General features: G+C 42.4%; 1 protein-coding gene across 1 annotated transcript; it reads right to left on the bottom strand.

Annotated features, from left to right (window-relative positions):
* Positions 1 to 1,976: 1,976 nt before the first annotated feature.
* LOC124798685 (allergen Tha p 1-like) lies at positions 1,977 to 5,551 on the bottom strand. Its single transcript, XM_047262189.1, has 2 exons — positions 5,317 to 5,551; positions 1,977 to 2,287 (listed from the first exon to the last, which is right to left on the bottom strand). Exons 1-2 carry the CDS (start codon positions 5,495 to 5,497, stop codon positions 2,097 to 2,099), a joined length of 372 nt encoding a protein of 123 aa, XP_047118145.1. The 5' UTR covers positions 5,498 to 5,551; the 3' UTR covers positions 1,977 to 2,096.
* Between the last annotated feature and the right edge of the window lie 10,133 nt (positions 5,552 to 15,684).

Raw genomic sequence — 15,684 nt, 5'->3', positions numbered from 1 at the left:
TACTTCGATGTTGTTTATGCAACCGCAGTCATAATAGATGGCTCCTGGCCGTCTCTACAAGGACTACAGTGGGTTTGAACCTTGGGTGGCCCACCAATACCATTAACTTTACAAGGACTACAGTGGGTCTGCACCTTTGGTGGCCCACCAATACCCTAATCTCTACCAGGACTACAGTGTGTCTGTTCTGTGATGACCTACCTACAAATATTCTTCAAAACTTGGACTGATTCTGCTGTGGGTTTGCTCTGTTGTGTCCCATTATCTGTCTGCGTGTCAAGAGTCAGTACTGTCTTTCCTTTGGAAGGACGACACTACATCTTCAAGACTGAATGGAAATCCACTACTTCCATGTGCATTTTCTTTTACTGCTCCGACTTTGAGAAAAAACTGCAATTACTACTGTGATGAATGATTAGGACTGTCTTAATGGACTGTGGGAAAATGTTTGCTTTTGACCAACATTGTATCGATAAATGTGTGCATTTGATATATTTGTCATCGTTAATATAAAAAAATTAGCAAATAATTATTGGGCACGGCCCAAAATAATTTGTAAATTTTTTTGTGGATTTGCGTGGGGGCTATGAAGTAGGCTATTTAGGTTGTTATGTTGGTAACGCCATGTAGCGCTCTGCATGGAAATCACTGACTGTGCTATGTGCAGTCTGTGGCTGATTGGCATTGTTGGAATATTCGCTAGTGTAGTGTTGGGCAGAAGTTGGATGTGAACAGCGCGTAGCATTGTGCAGCTGGAGGTGAGCCGCAAGCAGTGGTGGATGTGGGGAGAGAGAGGCCAGAGTTTTGAGAACGGACGTTCTGGACGTGTGTCCGTCAGAAAAAGGAAATTTGTAAGAATGGATGTCATGAACAGATATATATATTATGACTTCTGCACACTATTAAGGCAAATAGATTATTTGATAACTATCAATATCTTTCATTTGCTAACTATGCCTATGAGTAGTTGTGCCTTCAGTAGTTATAATCTCTTATTTAGTTGGCAGTATTGGCGCTCGTTGTATTGAAGTAATTCGAGTATCGAAGATTTTTGTGAGGTAAGTGATTAATGAAAGGTAAAGGTTATTGTTAGTCAGGGCCATTCTTTTGTAGGAATTATTGAAAGTCAGATTGCGTACCGCTAAAATATTGTGTGTCAGTTTAGTGATGATCAGAACAAGTAAGGAGAAAACTGTCTGAGTACATTGAGATTTGCTCATCTGTTAGTAAATCAAATAACCTAGGAGGTTTACCAGCACAGTAATTCATAAGTTTTCCAAGTGGACGTTACAACGTCATCGGTCCCTAGACTGAAACTAACTTAAACTAACCTATGCTAAGTACAACACACACACCCATGCCCGAGGGAGGACTCGAATCTCCGGCGGGAGGGTCCGCGCCATCAGTGCCTCTAACCACAAGGCCACTCCGCACGGCTCCTTACGTAAACATAACGTTTTTTTCTCCCTAGAAACAAACACACATGTGCGGAGTTCACTCCATCATACAGGACAGCAAAAGCCTCCATTTTCTGCCATTTCTCCTTCTTTATCTTGTCGTTTCTCAGTAAGTCACAGAAACTTTCCTCCACTCTTTGGTACCTATACTTCCATCATGTCCCCAATTCACTTCTTCTTCCACCCCTCTTTGACGTCAATCTGACTTTTAATCTACCTGATTGTGATCTGTATTTGTTTCTCAATCTTTCATGAACCGCTATAACTCAAACTTGTTTACCGCAGCTATCACTGTATTCCACTTTTCATTTTATAATTCCTGTATATGTTGTATCCAGTTTTAGTAGAAAGTCTTTTATAACATCCGTATTGTTATGTGAAACATTTTAAAACATAACTGGGTATATAAATGACTGAAATATACGTTAGTATTGTGGGATTATAAGTTTCGTCGTGTTTCTTTCAAAGTAAACGTACTCGATTATTTGGTTCCTTCTTAATGTGGAATTCAAAAACAGGTTTTCCATTGTTTATTAATTATTTATTAATGAAGATGAGCATATGGCAATGGAAAAAATTGATTACATGAGATATTGATTTGCAGATATCACAGTAGCATAGACTAGTAGATGCAGGAGTCTAGGCGGAGACCTTCTTCAGCTCCTCGCCGTACTTCTGCCTGTAGGTGCCTGTCGGGTCGTACTTGTTCTCCAGCGGCGTCCACAGGTCGGGCTTCTCCTTGATAAGGAACCTAATCACCTTCTCGGCACCAGCCTTCTGCTTCTCGTTGCACTTGGCGCACTCGTTGGTCAGCGCATCCGGGATGGCGGCTGTTAACAGACAGGTTTCACAATCAGAAAAGTGAAGAGATCAAAATTACTTGTTTTGAAAATTCTTAATAATTGAATTTCGTGCGACTCCAAGTATTTCGATTTGAATTTGCATCATTGGTCCGTGTTTCAAGTTGGCCCACATGGTTCAGTGGTGGCTATCCTTCGCTTCCACAGAGAAGAGCAATGGAAATTTATTTGCTTTGTTTTACTGCAGTTATGTGTATTCTTCTGCATGTTTTCTTACCTTTCATTAGCGCACCAAGAATGGTGATTAGGTGCATTATACCATATTGTGACCAGATAAATGCGCTATTATGGTATCTAGAAACCAAAATCATGAATTCTCCCACAGAGGCACTTTCGGCTAGATGTAGAAAGTATAAAGATGTATATATTTTGTGTAGTCGTGCAGTAGGTAAGGTTTCCCCGAAAAATGAATAAGAGCGGCCACATATGACTCCAGTGTCTTCTTTATTGTCTAAGACAACAATATGATGTGAATTTTCCATTTTCCAAGCCTTTACGATTTGCCACGTTCCACATACAGCACTGCAGAGCAACTTGTAATCAACCACTTTACCAGGGCAGTTCAAAAAATTTAGCCTGCTGGACATGGTACGCTTTGCGGTAATAAATCAACCAAGCAGGATCTGTCACACATTTTACACAAAGAGAGAGAGAGAGAGAGAGAGAGAGAGAGAGAGAGAGAGAGAGAGAGACAGAGAGAGAGTAATACGAAGAGCTAGTGCTTGGGAAAAAGATAGAGAAAGGGGTCAGGGACTGTGGAGAGCGAAGGGAGGGGGGAGGGGGGGGGGTGAGAGTTACATATGAGAGTTAGATACAAACAAGAAATCACAGCAATAAAGTGCCTGTTGAGTCATGCGAACTAATCTATTCGAAGGTGCGCACATTTTAACCAGGGTGAACGGTATACCTCACGCAATCTCTCAAATGACAGTGAAATTAGCGAGATCTGTTGCCTGTTTCGTAAATCACCAATCATACGTCCGCATAACTGTCTCCTTAAAAGTGAAATTTTATCAAAATAGAGAAGAAGAAACGAAGGTACCAGGAACGCGATGTGCATCTAGGAATAGGGAACCATGTGATGGAAGGAGACCTGTAGGGTAAATTTTACAGTAGAAACGGCTATGGATTGTTAAGTACATCATCGACATGTGGAATATAATGGATCAAGGTATAGGAAATGAAGGCTGGCATGGAAAGAGACCTTCTTTACAATAAAAAAAAAATAGCAATATTAATGAAACAGTTCACAGATTTATTACTAAAGACTAACATCCCGCACTGGTGATGTAAATCCGTCACAAACAATACTATTGGGAGCCTGTGCTAACTAAAGATGGGAGTTCACTTACGGAAGAACAGAGAACATATCTAGCATACTACTGATAAAGTTACTGTTGTTGTTAAAGGTATATTGCAAGCATATAACTATCGGTTTTTCGATTTCACCGCCCTTCAACACGACTATACAACATACTTATATATAACAGATGTTGCAGTAGTAGCGTGGGCTTCTCAAGTGTTTCCATGAACTCAAGGTTCCAAGTTTTACCGACCGTTTCAAATCCAATAGGAGTCCGTCAGCCCTAGGGAGTGGTGATTTCGCAGCTGACTACACGTTTGATTGTACTGTGTTAGAGTCGATTTTGTTCCACTTTTCCTGCCAAGTAGATGTATTAAAACTAATCATGTTTCTTCGAAGAGCAATAACAATAAGAATGCTAATGTGAATGTAGGTGCTGTGTGGCACTGTTCGCTGACATATCCCATGGGACGGATTCAGCCACCTGTCGGAAAGGAGGTTGTGTCTCTATTCACACTGGTCCCTTTCAATGTGGCTATGTGGGAGTTGTGTCGTATGTGTCCGTAGAGTGTGACGGTGTGTGTAATGGATGCACATATTTTACCCTAACCATCTCGAATAGCACCAAGGAGGCAGGCGAGCTTAACATCCCCATTCGACAAACGGATCACCATCAACGGTGTCACATGCTCTCATTTCAAGAGACAATGAGAAGAGCTTTCGAATATAAACCAGATCATTGGCAAAAAAGCCGATGATGAATAAATTCACGCCACCAACCTTTCTCCCCATAATAATCTGAATCACCACTATGTTTCGGACTAGCTGTATCGAATACACTGGCGGATCATTGTGCTAATGTTTGTGGTACATTTGGTGCGAGCTACAATCGGAATCCGGGTTAAATGAAGTGAAGTCATATCAGTCTACACATGATTCAACTAATATCCACTATATATATATATATATATATATATATATATATATATATATATATATATATAGCCATTTGGTGCGAGCTACAATCGGAATCCGGGTTAAATGAAGTGAAGTCATATCAGTATACACATGATTCAACTAATATCCACTATATATATATATATATATATATATATATATATATATATATATATATATATATATATATATAGCTTTTGGGATATCGACAGAAAGCATATGTGGCCCCTTCTTGTGTAAAGCGACAGAACTAGCTGCCTACAATATTGCACACAGCTTCCTTGGATATTAGAAGTGACAGAATTTCCAGGATACAGTTGATAATCACGAATACGCTGTTCTGTCTATGTACAGGCGAAAGGTACGTTTGCTGTGTTTATGACGGAGGATCGTTACCAGGACCTTGCACGGCGATTGAAGAAGTGTAAATACAAATACTTGTTGGCGGGTTAGAAAAAAATGATACTATTCGAAGGCAGTTGAGGCATGCACATGCACAGCTGCCTTAGCTTTATGGTATTCGATAGCCCTATAAAACTTTGAACTTTTATTTCTCGAAAACGCTTTAGGTGTGTGTCGTAGTAGAGCAGAATCCGTTACATATAAGTATGTACTAGAGTCGTGCGACTGCAGAATCGATGACCCATTTGATGTGCGCTTCATTCACAAGACAGATGCAAGACAGATAACGCGTGTCAACATAGGAAGAACTACAGTGTGTGCCCAGCACTGTACTCACCCTTGAGCTCCTTCCCATCAGGCGTGCAGGAGGCGTCGCTATCAGAGAGGAGGCACTCGTGGTACTTCTTGAGCAGGCGGTCGTTATGCAGGATGTCGTCCAGGTCGATATTGTCGTACTTGGTTGTGTACGCAGTAGCAGCTGCTACCAGACAGACCAGCAAGAGAGTGTATTTCTGCATTGTGACTCTGGCAATAGGCTGCTGCTGTAGCGTCTAGGGTGTGATCTGCCGGCTTCAGTCTGCGTTGCATTATATATACGTACGATCACCGGTACACCTGACTTCACGGCATGTGCCTACGCAGGCGCCAGGCAGCGGACGCTGACCTTGACTGGTCCACGCACCGGGTCGTTTCTGAGAAGAGCCAGTCGCTCTCAAGGCTACTCGTGACCGTTCGCTGTATTCCAGTTTCCATGATGCCTTACTGGATATTCCTTCTTCTTTTACTGTCCGTACACAAGTAAATAGTGGCTCGACCAATAACATCAAGAAAAAATATCGCAATCAACTTAATCTAGAAAAGTTTTTAACTTGAGTTACGTATTCTTGGGAGTGTTGGTACAGCGGTTTTTTCTGGACTGTAAGTCATCAATAAGTACATATACGAGCTAGAAAATCTTCTTGTGGGCTCTTGTCCAAACAGAGCTTAAAAAAATGAAACTGTAGGTGTGACCTGTGTGAAATCAGTTTTAGAATCTGAAGTTTAGCCTATGAAATCTCATGCATGCCTTGTCTTACTAGAATAATCTATGGAAGAACAGGAACAAAAATCTACAAGACATTGCCAGAAAGTCTGTTTGGCTTAGGAAAATAATATGAGAGGCAGCTTCCTTTCGTTACATTGGTTCATGTATAGAAATCCTTCTAAATCAATTACATCACATAGAATTGCCTGAAGAATGCAATGAGTAAACGTTGACCCTTGTATTTTATTTGCTCTGAAGCAATAGTAAACGATCTCGCTGGAATTGTGTTGTTATTATCAATTTGATTTTCTTATAACCACAGACCAGGTCGGTTTACTGAATCTTTGAGAAGAATAATGTGTAAGGCAAAAGGAATACCAACAAGCAACTCTAAATTAGTCAGACCAGTTACACACATCATACACTTCGTCTGTCGTTTCGGACGATCTGAACGTTATATTATTCTTGAAGAATCAAGTTTGCCATGATCGCTAGCATTTATTTTTATTACTATGGCCGGTCTTGACATGTCTATGCTATTGGATTCGACAATGACAGCGTAAATCTGTCGAAACCAGCCATAGTAATAGCAGAATTTCTCGCGATCTTGGCAAACTTGATTCGTCACGAATAATGTAGTCAGACAATTAATGGAGATTACTCTTAAAAGCATACTAACGTTTTGAATGAACCTCTTGAAACTACACACCCAGGGATGCTTCTAGCATGCATGCTATTTGTCGGTATTAGCAGGTAGTCAATTTCTCTATGCAATCTTCTATTACACGTCTTTACAGAATAACGTAAGTGTGATCATTTTCTTTCCACGACAGTGACCAGTAAGTCCAAGGTTAACCTGACAGCTTAATAGTTTGCAATTATCTTATGCCGTTTACAGTTAGCGTCTAAACAGCCTCATACAAATTGTACTGCGCATAACGTAAAAAGGTCCAGCGCTATATATTTGTCAGCTATCTAATGCCAACAAAGTTTTGTTTCTTCTGGTTCATGAGAAGAACGCAGGAACGTAGCATGAATGTTGCCATTTATAAGTGTTGACTACTTTACGTAAATTGAGTGCCATGCTACTTTGAAATACACTACTGGCCTTTAAAATTGCTGCACCACGAAGATGACGTGCTACAGACGCGAAATTTAACCGACAGGAAGAAGATGCTGTGATATGCAAAGGATTAGCTTTTCAGAGCATTAACACAAGGTTGGCCCCGGTGGCGACACCTACAACGTGCTGACATGAGGAAAGTTTCCAACCGGTTTCTCATACACAAACAGCAGTTGACCGGCGTTGCCTCGTGAAACATTGTTGTGATGGCTCGTGTAAGGAGAAATGCGTACCATCACGTTTCCGACTTTGATGAAGGTCGGATTGTACCCTATCGCGATTGCGGTTTATCGTATGGCGGCACTGCTGCTCGCGTTGGTCGAGATCCAATGACTGTTAGCAGAATATGGAATCGGTTGGTTCAGGAAGGTAATACGGAACGTCGTGCTGGATCGCAACGGCCTCGTATCACTAGCAGTCGAGACGACAGCCATCTTATCCACATGGCTGTAACGGATCGTGCAGCCACGTCTCGATCCCTGAGTCAACACGTGGGGACGTTTGCAAGACAAAATCCATCTGCACGAACAGTTCGACGACGTTTGTAGCAGCATGGGCTATCACCTCGGAGACCATGGCTGCGGTTACACTTGACGCTGCATCACAGACAGGAGCGCCTGCGATGGTGTACTCAACGACGAACCTGGGTGCACGAATGGCAAAACGTCATTTTTTCGTATGAATCCAGGTTCTATTTACAGCATCATGATGGTCGCATCCGTGTTTGGCGACATCACGGTGAACGCACATTGGAAGCGTGTATTCGTCATCACCATATTGGTGTATCACACGGCGTGATGGTATGGGATGCCATTGGTTACACCTCTCGGTCACCTCTTGTTCGCATTGACGGCACTTTGAACAGTGAATGTTACATTTCAGATGTGTTACGACCCGTGGCTCTACCCTTCATTCGATCCCAGCGAAACCCTACATTTCAGCAGGATAATGCACGACCGCATGTTGCAGGTCTTGTACGGGCCTTTCTGGATACAGAAAATGTTCGACTGCTGCCCTGGCCAGCATATTCTCCAGATCTCTCACCAATTGAAAACGTCTGGTCAATGGTGGCCGAGCAATTGGCTCGTCACAATACGCCAGTCTCTACTCTTGATGATCTGTGGTATCGCGTTGAAGCTGCATGGGCAGCTGTACCTGTACACACCATCCAAGCACTGTTTGACTCAATGCCCAGGCGTATCAATGCCGTTATTACGGCCAGAGGTGATTGTTATGGGTACTGATTTCTCAGGATCTATGCACCCAAATTGCGTGAAACTGTAATCACATATCAGTTCTAGTATAATAAATTTGTCCAATGAATACCCTTTTATCATCTGCATTTCTTCTTGGTGTAGCAATTTTAATGGCCAGTAGTGTAGATTGCACAACGCAACTTTGTCTCTAAACCTTGCAGAAAATCCAAGAGACACTACGTGAAGTACGTTTGCGGCAAGAAACAATCAATGCCTTCTCTGCACGATAGCAATGGAGATACTGTCGAAGTCAGTGCTGCCAAAGGAGTGTTACTAAACACAGTCTTCCGAAATGCCAGCTGCCAACATGAATAACGTAAAAGTAAATATTCCCGGAGCGGTGAATCAACTTAAATCACTTAATAAAAGCAAATCTTCTGGTCCAGACCGAATATCAATTACCTTCCTTTCACAGTATGCTGATGCATTAGCACCATACTTAACAATCATATACAACCGTACCCAAAGACTCGGAAGTTCCACAGGTCACACGAATATTAAAGAAAAGTAGTAGGAGTAATCCACTAAATTACAGGCCCATATCATGAACGTCGATATGCAGCAGGATGTTTGAACACATATAGTATTAGAAAATTATGAATTAGCTCGAAGAATACGGTCTAGTGACACACAATCGACATGGGTTTAGAAAACATCGTTCCTGTGAAAAACTACTAGCTCTTTATTCACATGAAGTGTTGAGTGCTATTGACAAAGGATTTCAGATCGATTCCGTATTTCTGGATTTCCGGACGGCTTTTGACACTGTACCACACAAGCGGCTCGTAGTGAAATTGCGTGCTTATGGAACATCGTCTCAGTTATGAGACTGGATTTTTGATTTCCTGTCAGGGAGGTCACAGTTCGTAGTAATTGTCGGAAAGCCATCGAGTGAAACAGAAGTGATTTCTGGCGTTCCCCAATGTAATGTTATAGGCCCTTTGCTGTTCCTTAGCTGTGTAAACGATTTGGAAGACAATCTGAGCAGCCGTCTTAGGTTGTTTGCAGATGACGCTATCGTTTATCGACAAATAAAGTCATCAGAAGATCAAAACAAATTGCAAAACGATTTAAAAAAGATATCTGAATGGTGCGAAAATTGGCAGTTGAACCTAAATAACGAAATGTGTGAGGTCATCCACATGAGTGCTAAAAGTAGTCCCTTAGACTTCGGTTAGACGATATATCAGTCAAATCTAAAGGCCGTAAATTCAACTAAATACCTAGGAATTACAGTTACGAACAACTTAATTGGTAGGAACACATAGAAAATGTTATGGAAATTTGGAAATTTATTCTAAGTTCTGTGGCACCAAACTGCTGAAGTCTTAAGTCCCTTTTTTTGTCATCAGTCTACTGACTAATTTGATGCGGCCCGCCACGAATTCCTTTCCTGTGCTAACCTCTTCATCTCCGAGTAGCACTTGCAACCTACGTCCTCAATTATTTGCTTGACGTATTCCAATCTCTGTCTTCCTCAACAGTTTTTGCCCTCTACAGCTCCCTCTAGTACCATGGAAGTCATTCCCTCATGTCTTAGTAGATGTCATATCATCCTGTCCCTTCTCCTTATCAGTGTTTTCCACATATTCCTTTCCTCTCCGATTCTGCGTAGAACCTCCTCATTCCTTACCTTATCAGTCCACCTAATTTTCAACATTCGTCTATAGCACCACATCTCAAATGCTTCGATTCTCTTCTGTTCCGGTTTTCCCACAATCCATGTTTCACTATCATACAATGCTGTACTCCAGACGTACATCCTCAGAAATTTCTTCCTCAAATTAAGACCGGTATTTGATATTAGTAGACTTCTCTTGGCCAGATATGCCTTTTTTGCCATAGCGAGTCTGCTTTTGATGTCCTCCTTGCTCCGTCCGTCATTGGTTACTTTACTGCCTAGGTAGCAGAATTCCTTAACTTCATTGACTTCGTGACCATCAATCCTGATATTAAGTTTCTCGCTGTTCTCATTTCTACTACTTCTCATTACCTTCGTCTTTCTCCGATTTACTCTCAAACCATACTGTGTACTCATTAGACTGTTCATTCAGTTCAGCAGGTCATTTAATTCTTCTTCACTTTCACTCAGGATAGCAATGTCATCAGCGAATCGTATCATTGATATCTTTTCACCTTGTATTTTAATTCCACCCCTGAACCTTTCTTTTATTTCCATCATTGCTTCCTCGATGTACAGATTGAAGAGTAGGGGCGAAAAGCTACAGCCTTGTACACCCTTCTTAATACGAGCACTTCGTTCTTGAGCGTCCACTCTTATTATTCTCTCTTGGTTGTTGTACATACTGTATATGACCCGTATCTCCCTATAGCTTACCCCTACTTTTTTCAGAATCTCGAACAGCTTGCACCATTTTATATTGTCGAACGCTTTTTCCAGGTCAACAAATCCTATGAAAGTGTCTTGATTTTTCTTTAGCCTTGCTTCCATTATTAGCCGTAACATGAGAATTGCCTATCTCGTCCCTTTACTTTTCCTAAAGCCAAACAGATCGTCAGCTAGCGCATTCTCAATTTTCTTTTCCATTCTTCTGTATATTATTCTTGCAAGCAGCTTCGATGTATGAGCTGTTAAGCTGATTGTGCGATAATGCTCGCACTTGTCAGCTCTTGCCGTCTTCGGAATTGTGTGGATGATGCTTATCCGAAAGTCAGATGGTATATCGCCAGACTCATATTGTGGTGTCACCGCCAGACACCACACTTGCTAGGTGGTAGCTTTAAATCGGCCGCGGTCCATTAGTACATGTCGGACCCGCGTGTCGCCACTGTGTGATCGCAGACCGAGCGCCACCACAAGGCAGGTCTCGAGATACGGACTAGACTCGCCCCAGTTGTACGGACGACTTTGCTAGCGACTACATGGACGAAGCATTGCTCATTAGCCGAGCCGATAGTTAGAATAGCCTTCAGCTAAGTCAATGGCTACGACCTAGCAAGGCGCCATTAGTAACATTGCATGTATCTAAAGAGTCTCACTTGTATCGCCACAATCTCCAGATGTACCAAAAGGATGGATTAAAGTTAAGTATTTCAGAAGCTACGTACTTTTCTTTATAGCATTCATTACGTATCCTGTTTCAGACCTCACGCCATCCTGCTTTAGCTTAGCGCGTGCCTTTCGGCTTCCTCTCATTGTGTCTAGGCTGTCTTGTCTAGACACAACACATATATTCTACACACCAACGTGAATAGTCGTTTTGTTGCCACTTCCCCCAATGATTTTAGAAATTCTGATGGAATGTTATCTATCCCTTCTGCCTTATTTGACCGTAAGCCCTCCTAAGCTCTTTTAAATTCCGATTCTAATACTGGATCCCCTATCTCTTCTAAATCGGCTGCTGTTTCTTCTTCTATCACACCAGACAAACCTTCACCCTCATAGAGGCTTTCAATGTATTCTTTCCACCTATCTGCTCTCTCCTCTGCATTTAACAGTGGAATTCCCGTTGCACTCTTAATGTTACCACCGTTGCTTTTAGTGTCACGAAAGGTTGTTTTGACTTTCCTGTATGCTGAGTCTGTCCTTCCGACGATTATATCTTTTTCGATGTCTTCACATTTTTCCTGCAGCCATTTCGTCTTAGCTTCCCTGCACTTCCTATTTATTTGATTCCTCAGCGACTTGTATTTCTGTATTCCTGATTTTCCCGGAACATGTTTGTACTTCCTCCTTTCATCAATCAACTGAAGTATTTATTCTGTTACCCATGGTTTCTTCGCAGCTACCTTCGCAGCCAACTTCTGTGATGGCCCTTTTTAGAGATGTCCATTCCTCTTCAACTGTACTGCCTACTGCGCTATTCCTTATTGCTCTATCTATAGCGTTAGAGAACTTCAAACGTATCTCGCCATTCCTTAGCTATTCCGTATCCCACCTCTTTGCGTATTGATTCTTCCTGACCAATGTCTTGAACTTCAGCCTACTCTTCATCACTACTGTATTGTGATCTGAGTCTATATCTGCTCCTGGGTACGCCTTACAATCCAGTATCTGATTTCGGAATCTCATGATGTAATCTAATTGAAATCTTCCCGTATCTCTTGGCCTTTTCCAAATATACCTCCTCCTCTTGTGATTCTTGAACAGGGTATTCGCTATTACTAGCTGAAACTTGTTACAGAACTCAATTAGTCTTTCTCCTCTTTCATTCCTTGTCCCAAGTTCATATTCTCCTGTAGCCTTTTCTTCTACTCCTTCCCCTACAACTGCATTCCAGTCGCCCATGACTATTAGATTTTCGTCCCCCTTTAAATACTCCATTACCCTTTCAATATCCTCAAACTACTTAATCTAACTTAAACTAACCTCCGACGGGGTAAGCCTTGCGAACTGTGGCATGGCGCCTTGGACTGACGGCTACCCCGGACGCCAATGTTGTGGGGTAAGGCTAAGCAAAGACTGCGTTTTATTGGCAGGAAAGTTATAAACTGTAACAGATCTACTGCGGAGACTGCCTACACTACGCTTTCCCGTCCTCTTTTAGAATACTGCTGCGCGCTGTAGGATCCTTACCAGAGATGACTAACGGAGTTCATCGAAAAAGTTCAGAGAAAGTCAGCAAGTTTTGACTATCGCGATATACGGGAGGGAGTGTCATTGAAATGATACAGGATTTGGGCTGGACATCATTAAAACACAGGCGACGTAGTCTTCTCAGGAAATTCCAATCATCAACATTTTCCTCCGAATGCGAAATTATTTTGTTGAAACCAACCCACATAGGGAGAAATGATCACCACGATAAAATAAGGGAAATCAGAGCTCGTACGGAAAGATATATGTGTTCGTTCTTTTCGAGCGCTATACGTGATTGGAATAATAGAGAAATGTGAAGGTGGTTCAGTGAATCCTCCACCAGGCAGTTTAATATGATTTGCAGAGTACCCATAGAGATGTATATGTAGATGTAGAAGTAAGATCCGATGGGGTATGAAATGGAAACCTCAGTGAAGATCCGATGAAGCTTTGCACAGATATGTTGGGCAGTGTCTCTAGTATACCCGTCAATTGCGTCACGTCGCTCTCTGCAGTTCTGAGCGCACAGTGAACACGTAAAGATGCTTAGAACAATAGTGTCACCCACCAAGTACGAGGGCCTGGTGTGAGATTTCACTTGATCTCATGCAGCGTACATAATATGTCATACGTTTGCTTCTGCATGACAATTCTCTGAAGGGGCAATGAAGACTCTCCTTCAGCGTTTTCGGTGGGAAGTGTTTGATCACTCACAACAGAGCCCGTAATTGACTCTCCCTGAGTTTCATCTCTGCTCACATGAACGCTACCTATGAAGACAATGTTATGGCACAGACAATGAGCGGTAGACCAGCGTAGAGAATTGGCAGGAAGCACAGGTGGCTTCTTTCTATGACGAGGATATTGAAAAGTTGATACCACTCTACGACAAATGTCTAAATTGGAGCGGCGACTATGTAGAAAAGTAGTTGGAAGGTGTAGCTAACTGTTACAAATAAAACACTTTTTATTTTCACAGTGGTTTCGATTTTGCGGCCTTTTGGACCTTACTTTCCGCATAGTCCTCGTAATAAGGACTGTGGGAAAACCAGAACAGAAGAGAATCGAAGCTTCTGAGATGCGGTACTAAAGAATAATTTTGAAAATTAGGTGGGCTGATTACGTAAGGAATGAGGACATTCTCTGCAGAATCGCGAGAGAAGGAAATACGGAAAACGGTGGCAAATAGAATGACGCGAAATGTGTTAGGATGGAGAATAACTTCCATGGTATTAGTTTGAGCTGTTGAGGATAAAAACTATAGAGGACAGAAAAAAAAGTTCAGATATGTGTGAATTCCTAAGGGACCAAACTGCTGAGGTCATCGGTCCCTAGACTTACACACTAGTTAAACTAACTTATGCTGAGAACAACACACACACTCATGACCGAGGTAGGACTCGGACCTCCGGCGGGAGGGGCCGCATAATTCCTGACATGGCGCCTCAAACAGCGCGGCCACTCCTCGTGGCTATAGAGCAAAGAGACTGCAACGCATGCAAAATATAACTGAGGATGTAGGCTCCAAGTGCTGAGGTGAAGTGGCTAGTATAGGATAGGAATTTGTGGCAGGCGCCATCAAACCAGTCAGAAAAATGATGACTAAAATAAAAATTAAAAAGGAAGAAAGTAGCTCATCTGGTGTGAAATATATGCCACAAGTCCTAGAACTATGCTTAGGATATTTTTTCCATGATGACAGTATTTGTGTAAGTGCTTTGAGAGATATATTTAGAAAAAAAGTAATCATCTAATCTTTGATGTCGCCTATTTCCTCACATATCCCACACTAGATAATTTTTTGTGATGTAGAAAATGAAGTTCTAGAAGAAGTTCTAGTAAACACACACCACTCGAATCCATAAACACCTAAATAGAGAAGTGCTGTGTCCACGTCAGACGCATTAGACACTGTTAGAGGATGCTATACTCCAAATAGGCTAAGCGTTGCTCCACATCCTGTGCTGTGTGCAGGCTATACGCTCCAGAGACTAGCAGTGCTTCTCACAGAAATGGTGCACCAGGGGGCTAACCTTTCAGGGGTAAATGAGCAGATGACAAAGGTTCAGGGGGACATGCTGCCTAGGCCAGCAAGTGGCAGTGCAGTCGCCGCCAGAGGTCGGTGTGCCCGCATACCTGTTTGCCTTCGTTGGTCTCGAGATCGCAAATGGTTCCTCTAGTATCTCTACGTAGAACTGCTCCGTCAAGCACTGGGCCAGACGCTGACTGCACACACAGTTCTTCAGCCAGTGTCTCGATCGGAACATTACCTACATACGAAGGCGTGCGGCACCAGTCAGAGCCGAATGAGGAAGCTGCCAGTACCTGCCTTCACTATCACCAGGACTTGGCCACTGCATGGGAGGGGACCAGGAACTTGGTGTCGCCCACATACATCCTTTAAGTTACTTTTGTCTCTGAGCGCATCCGCCAAATACACTACGAGGGAAAAATTTGTACACTCCTTTAGAGATTTCCAATTCACTCAAGGTTCATTGTTTCAACCGTGCATCTGGAGTACATGAAATGATTACATTTACAGATCAGTAGCACAAGCGGTTCTGAGGAACTATGTATCGACCCATGCTGCAACACCCGTATTAGTAACTGGTGTAGCCTCCATGGGCAACATTGCGAGCTCTGAGTGTGCAATCCTGTCGATTGTACAGGTGGCGAATATTGTCTTCGATTACTTTAACCACGCCTTCTCGACCTGTTCACGTAATTCCACAAGGATCGTTTGTTGAAGAGTCGCACGAGTC

Source organism: Schistocerca piceifrons, chromosome 5 (assembly GCF_021461385.2).
Source record: "Schistocerca piceifrons isolate TAMUIC-IGC-003096 chromosome 5, iqSchPice1.1, whole genome shotgun sequence".
Classification (NCBI taxonomy): domain Eukaryota; kingdom Metazoa; phylum Arthropoda; class Insecta; order Orthoptera; family Acrididae; genus Schistocerca; species Schistocerca piceifrons.
This window is presented reverse-complemented; position numbering and strand designations above follow the sequence as displayed.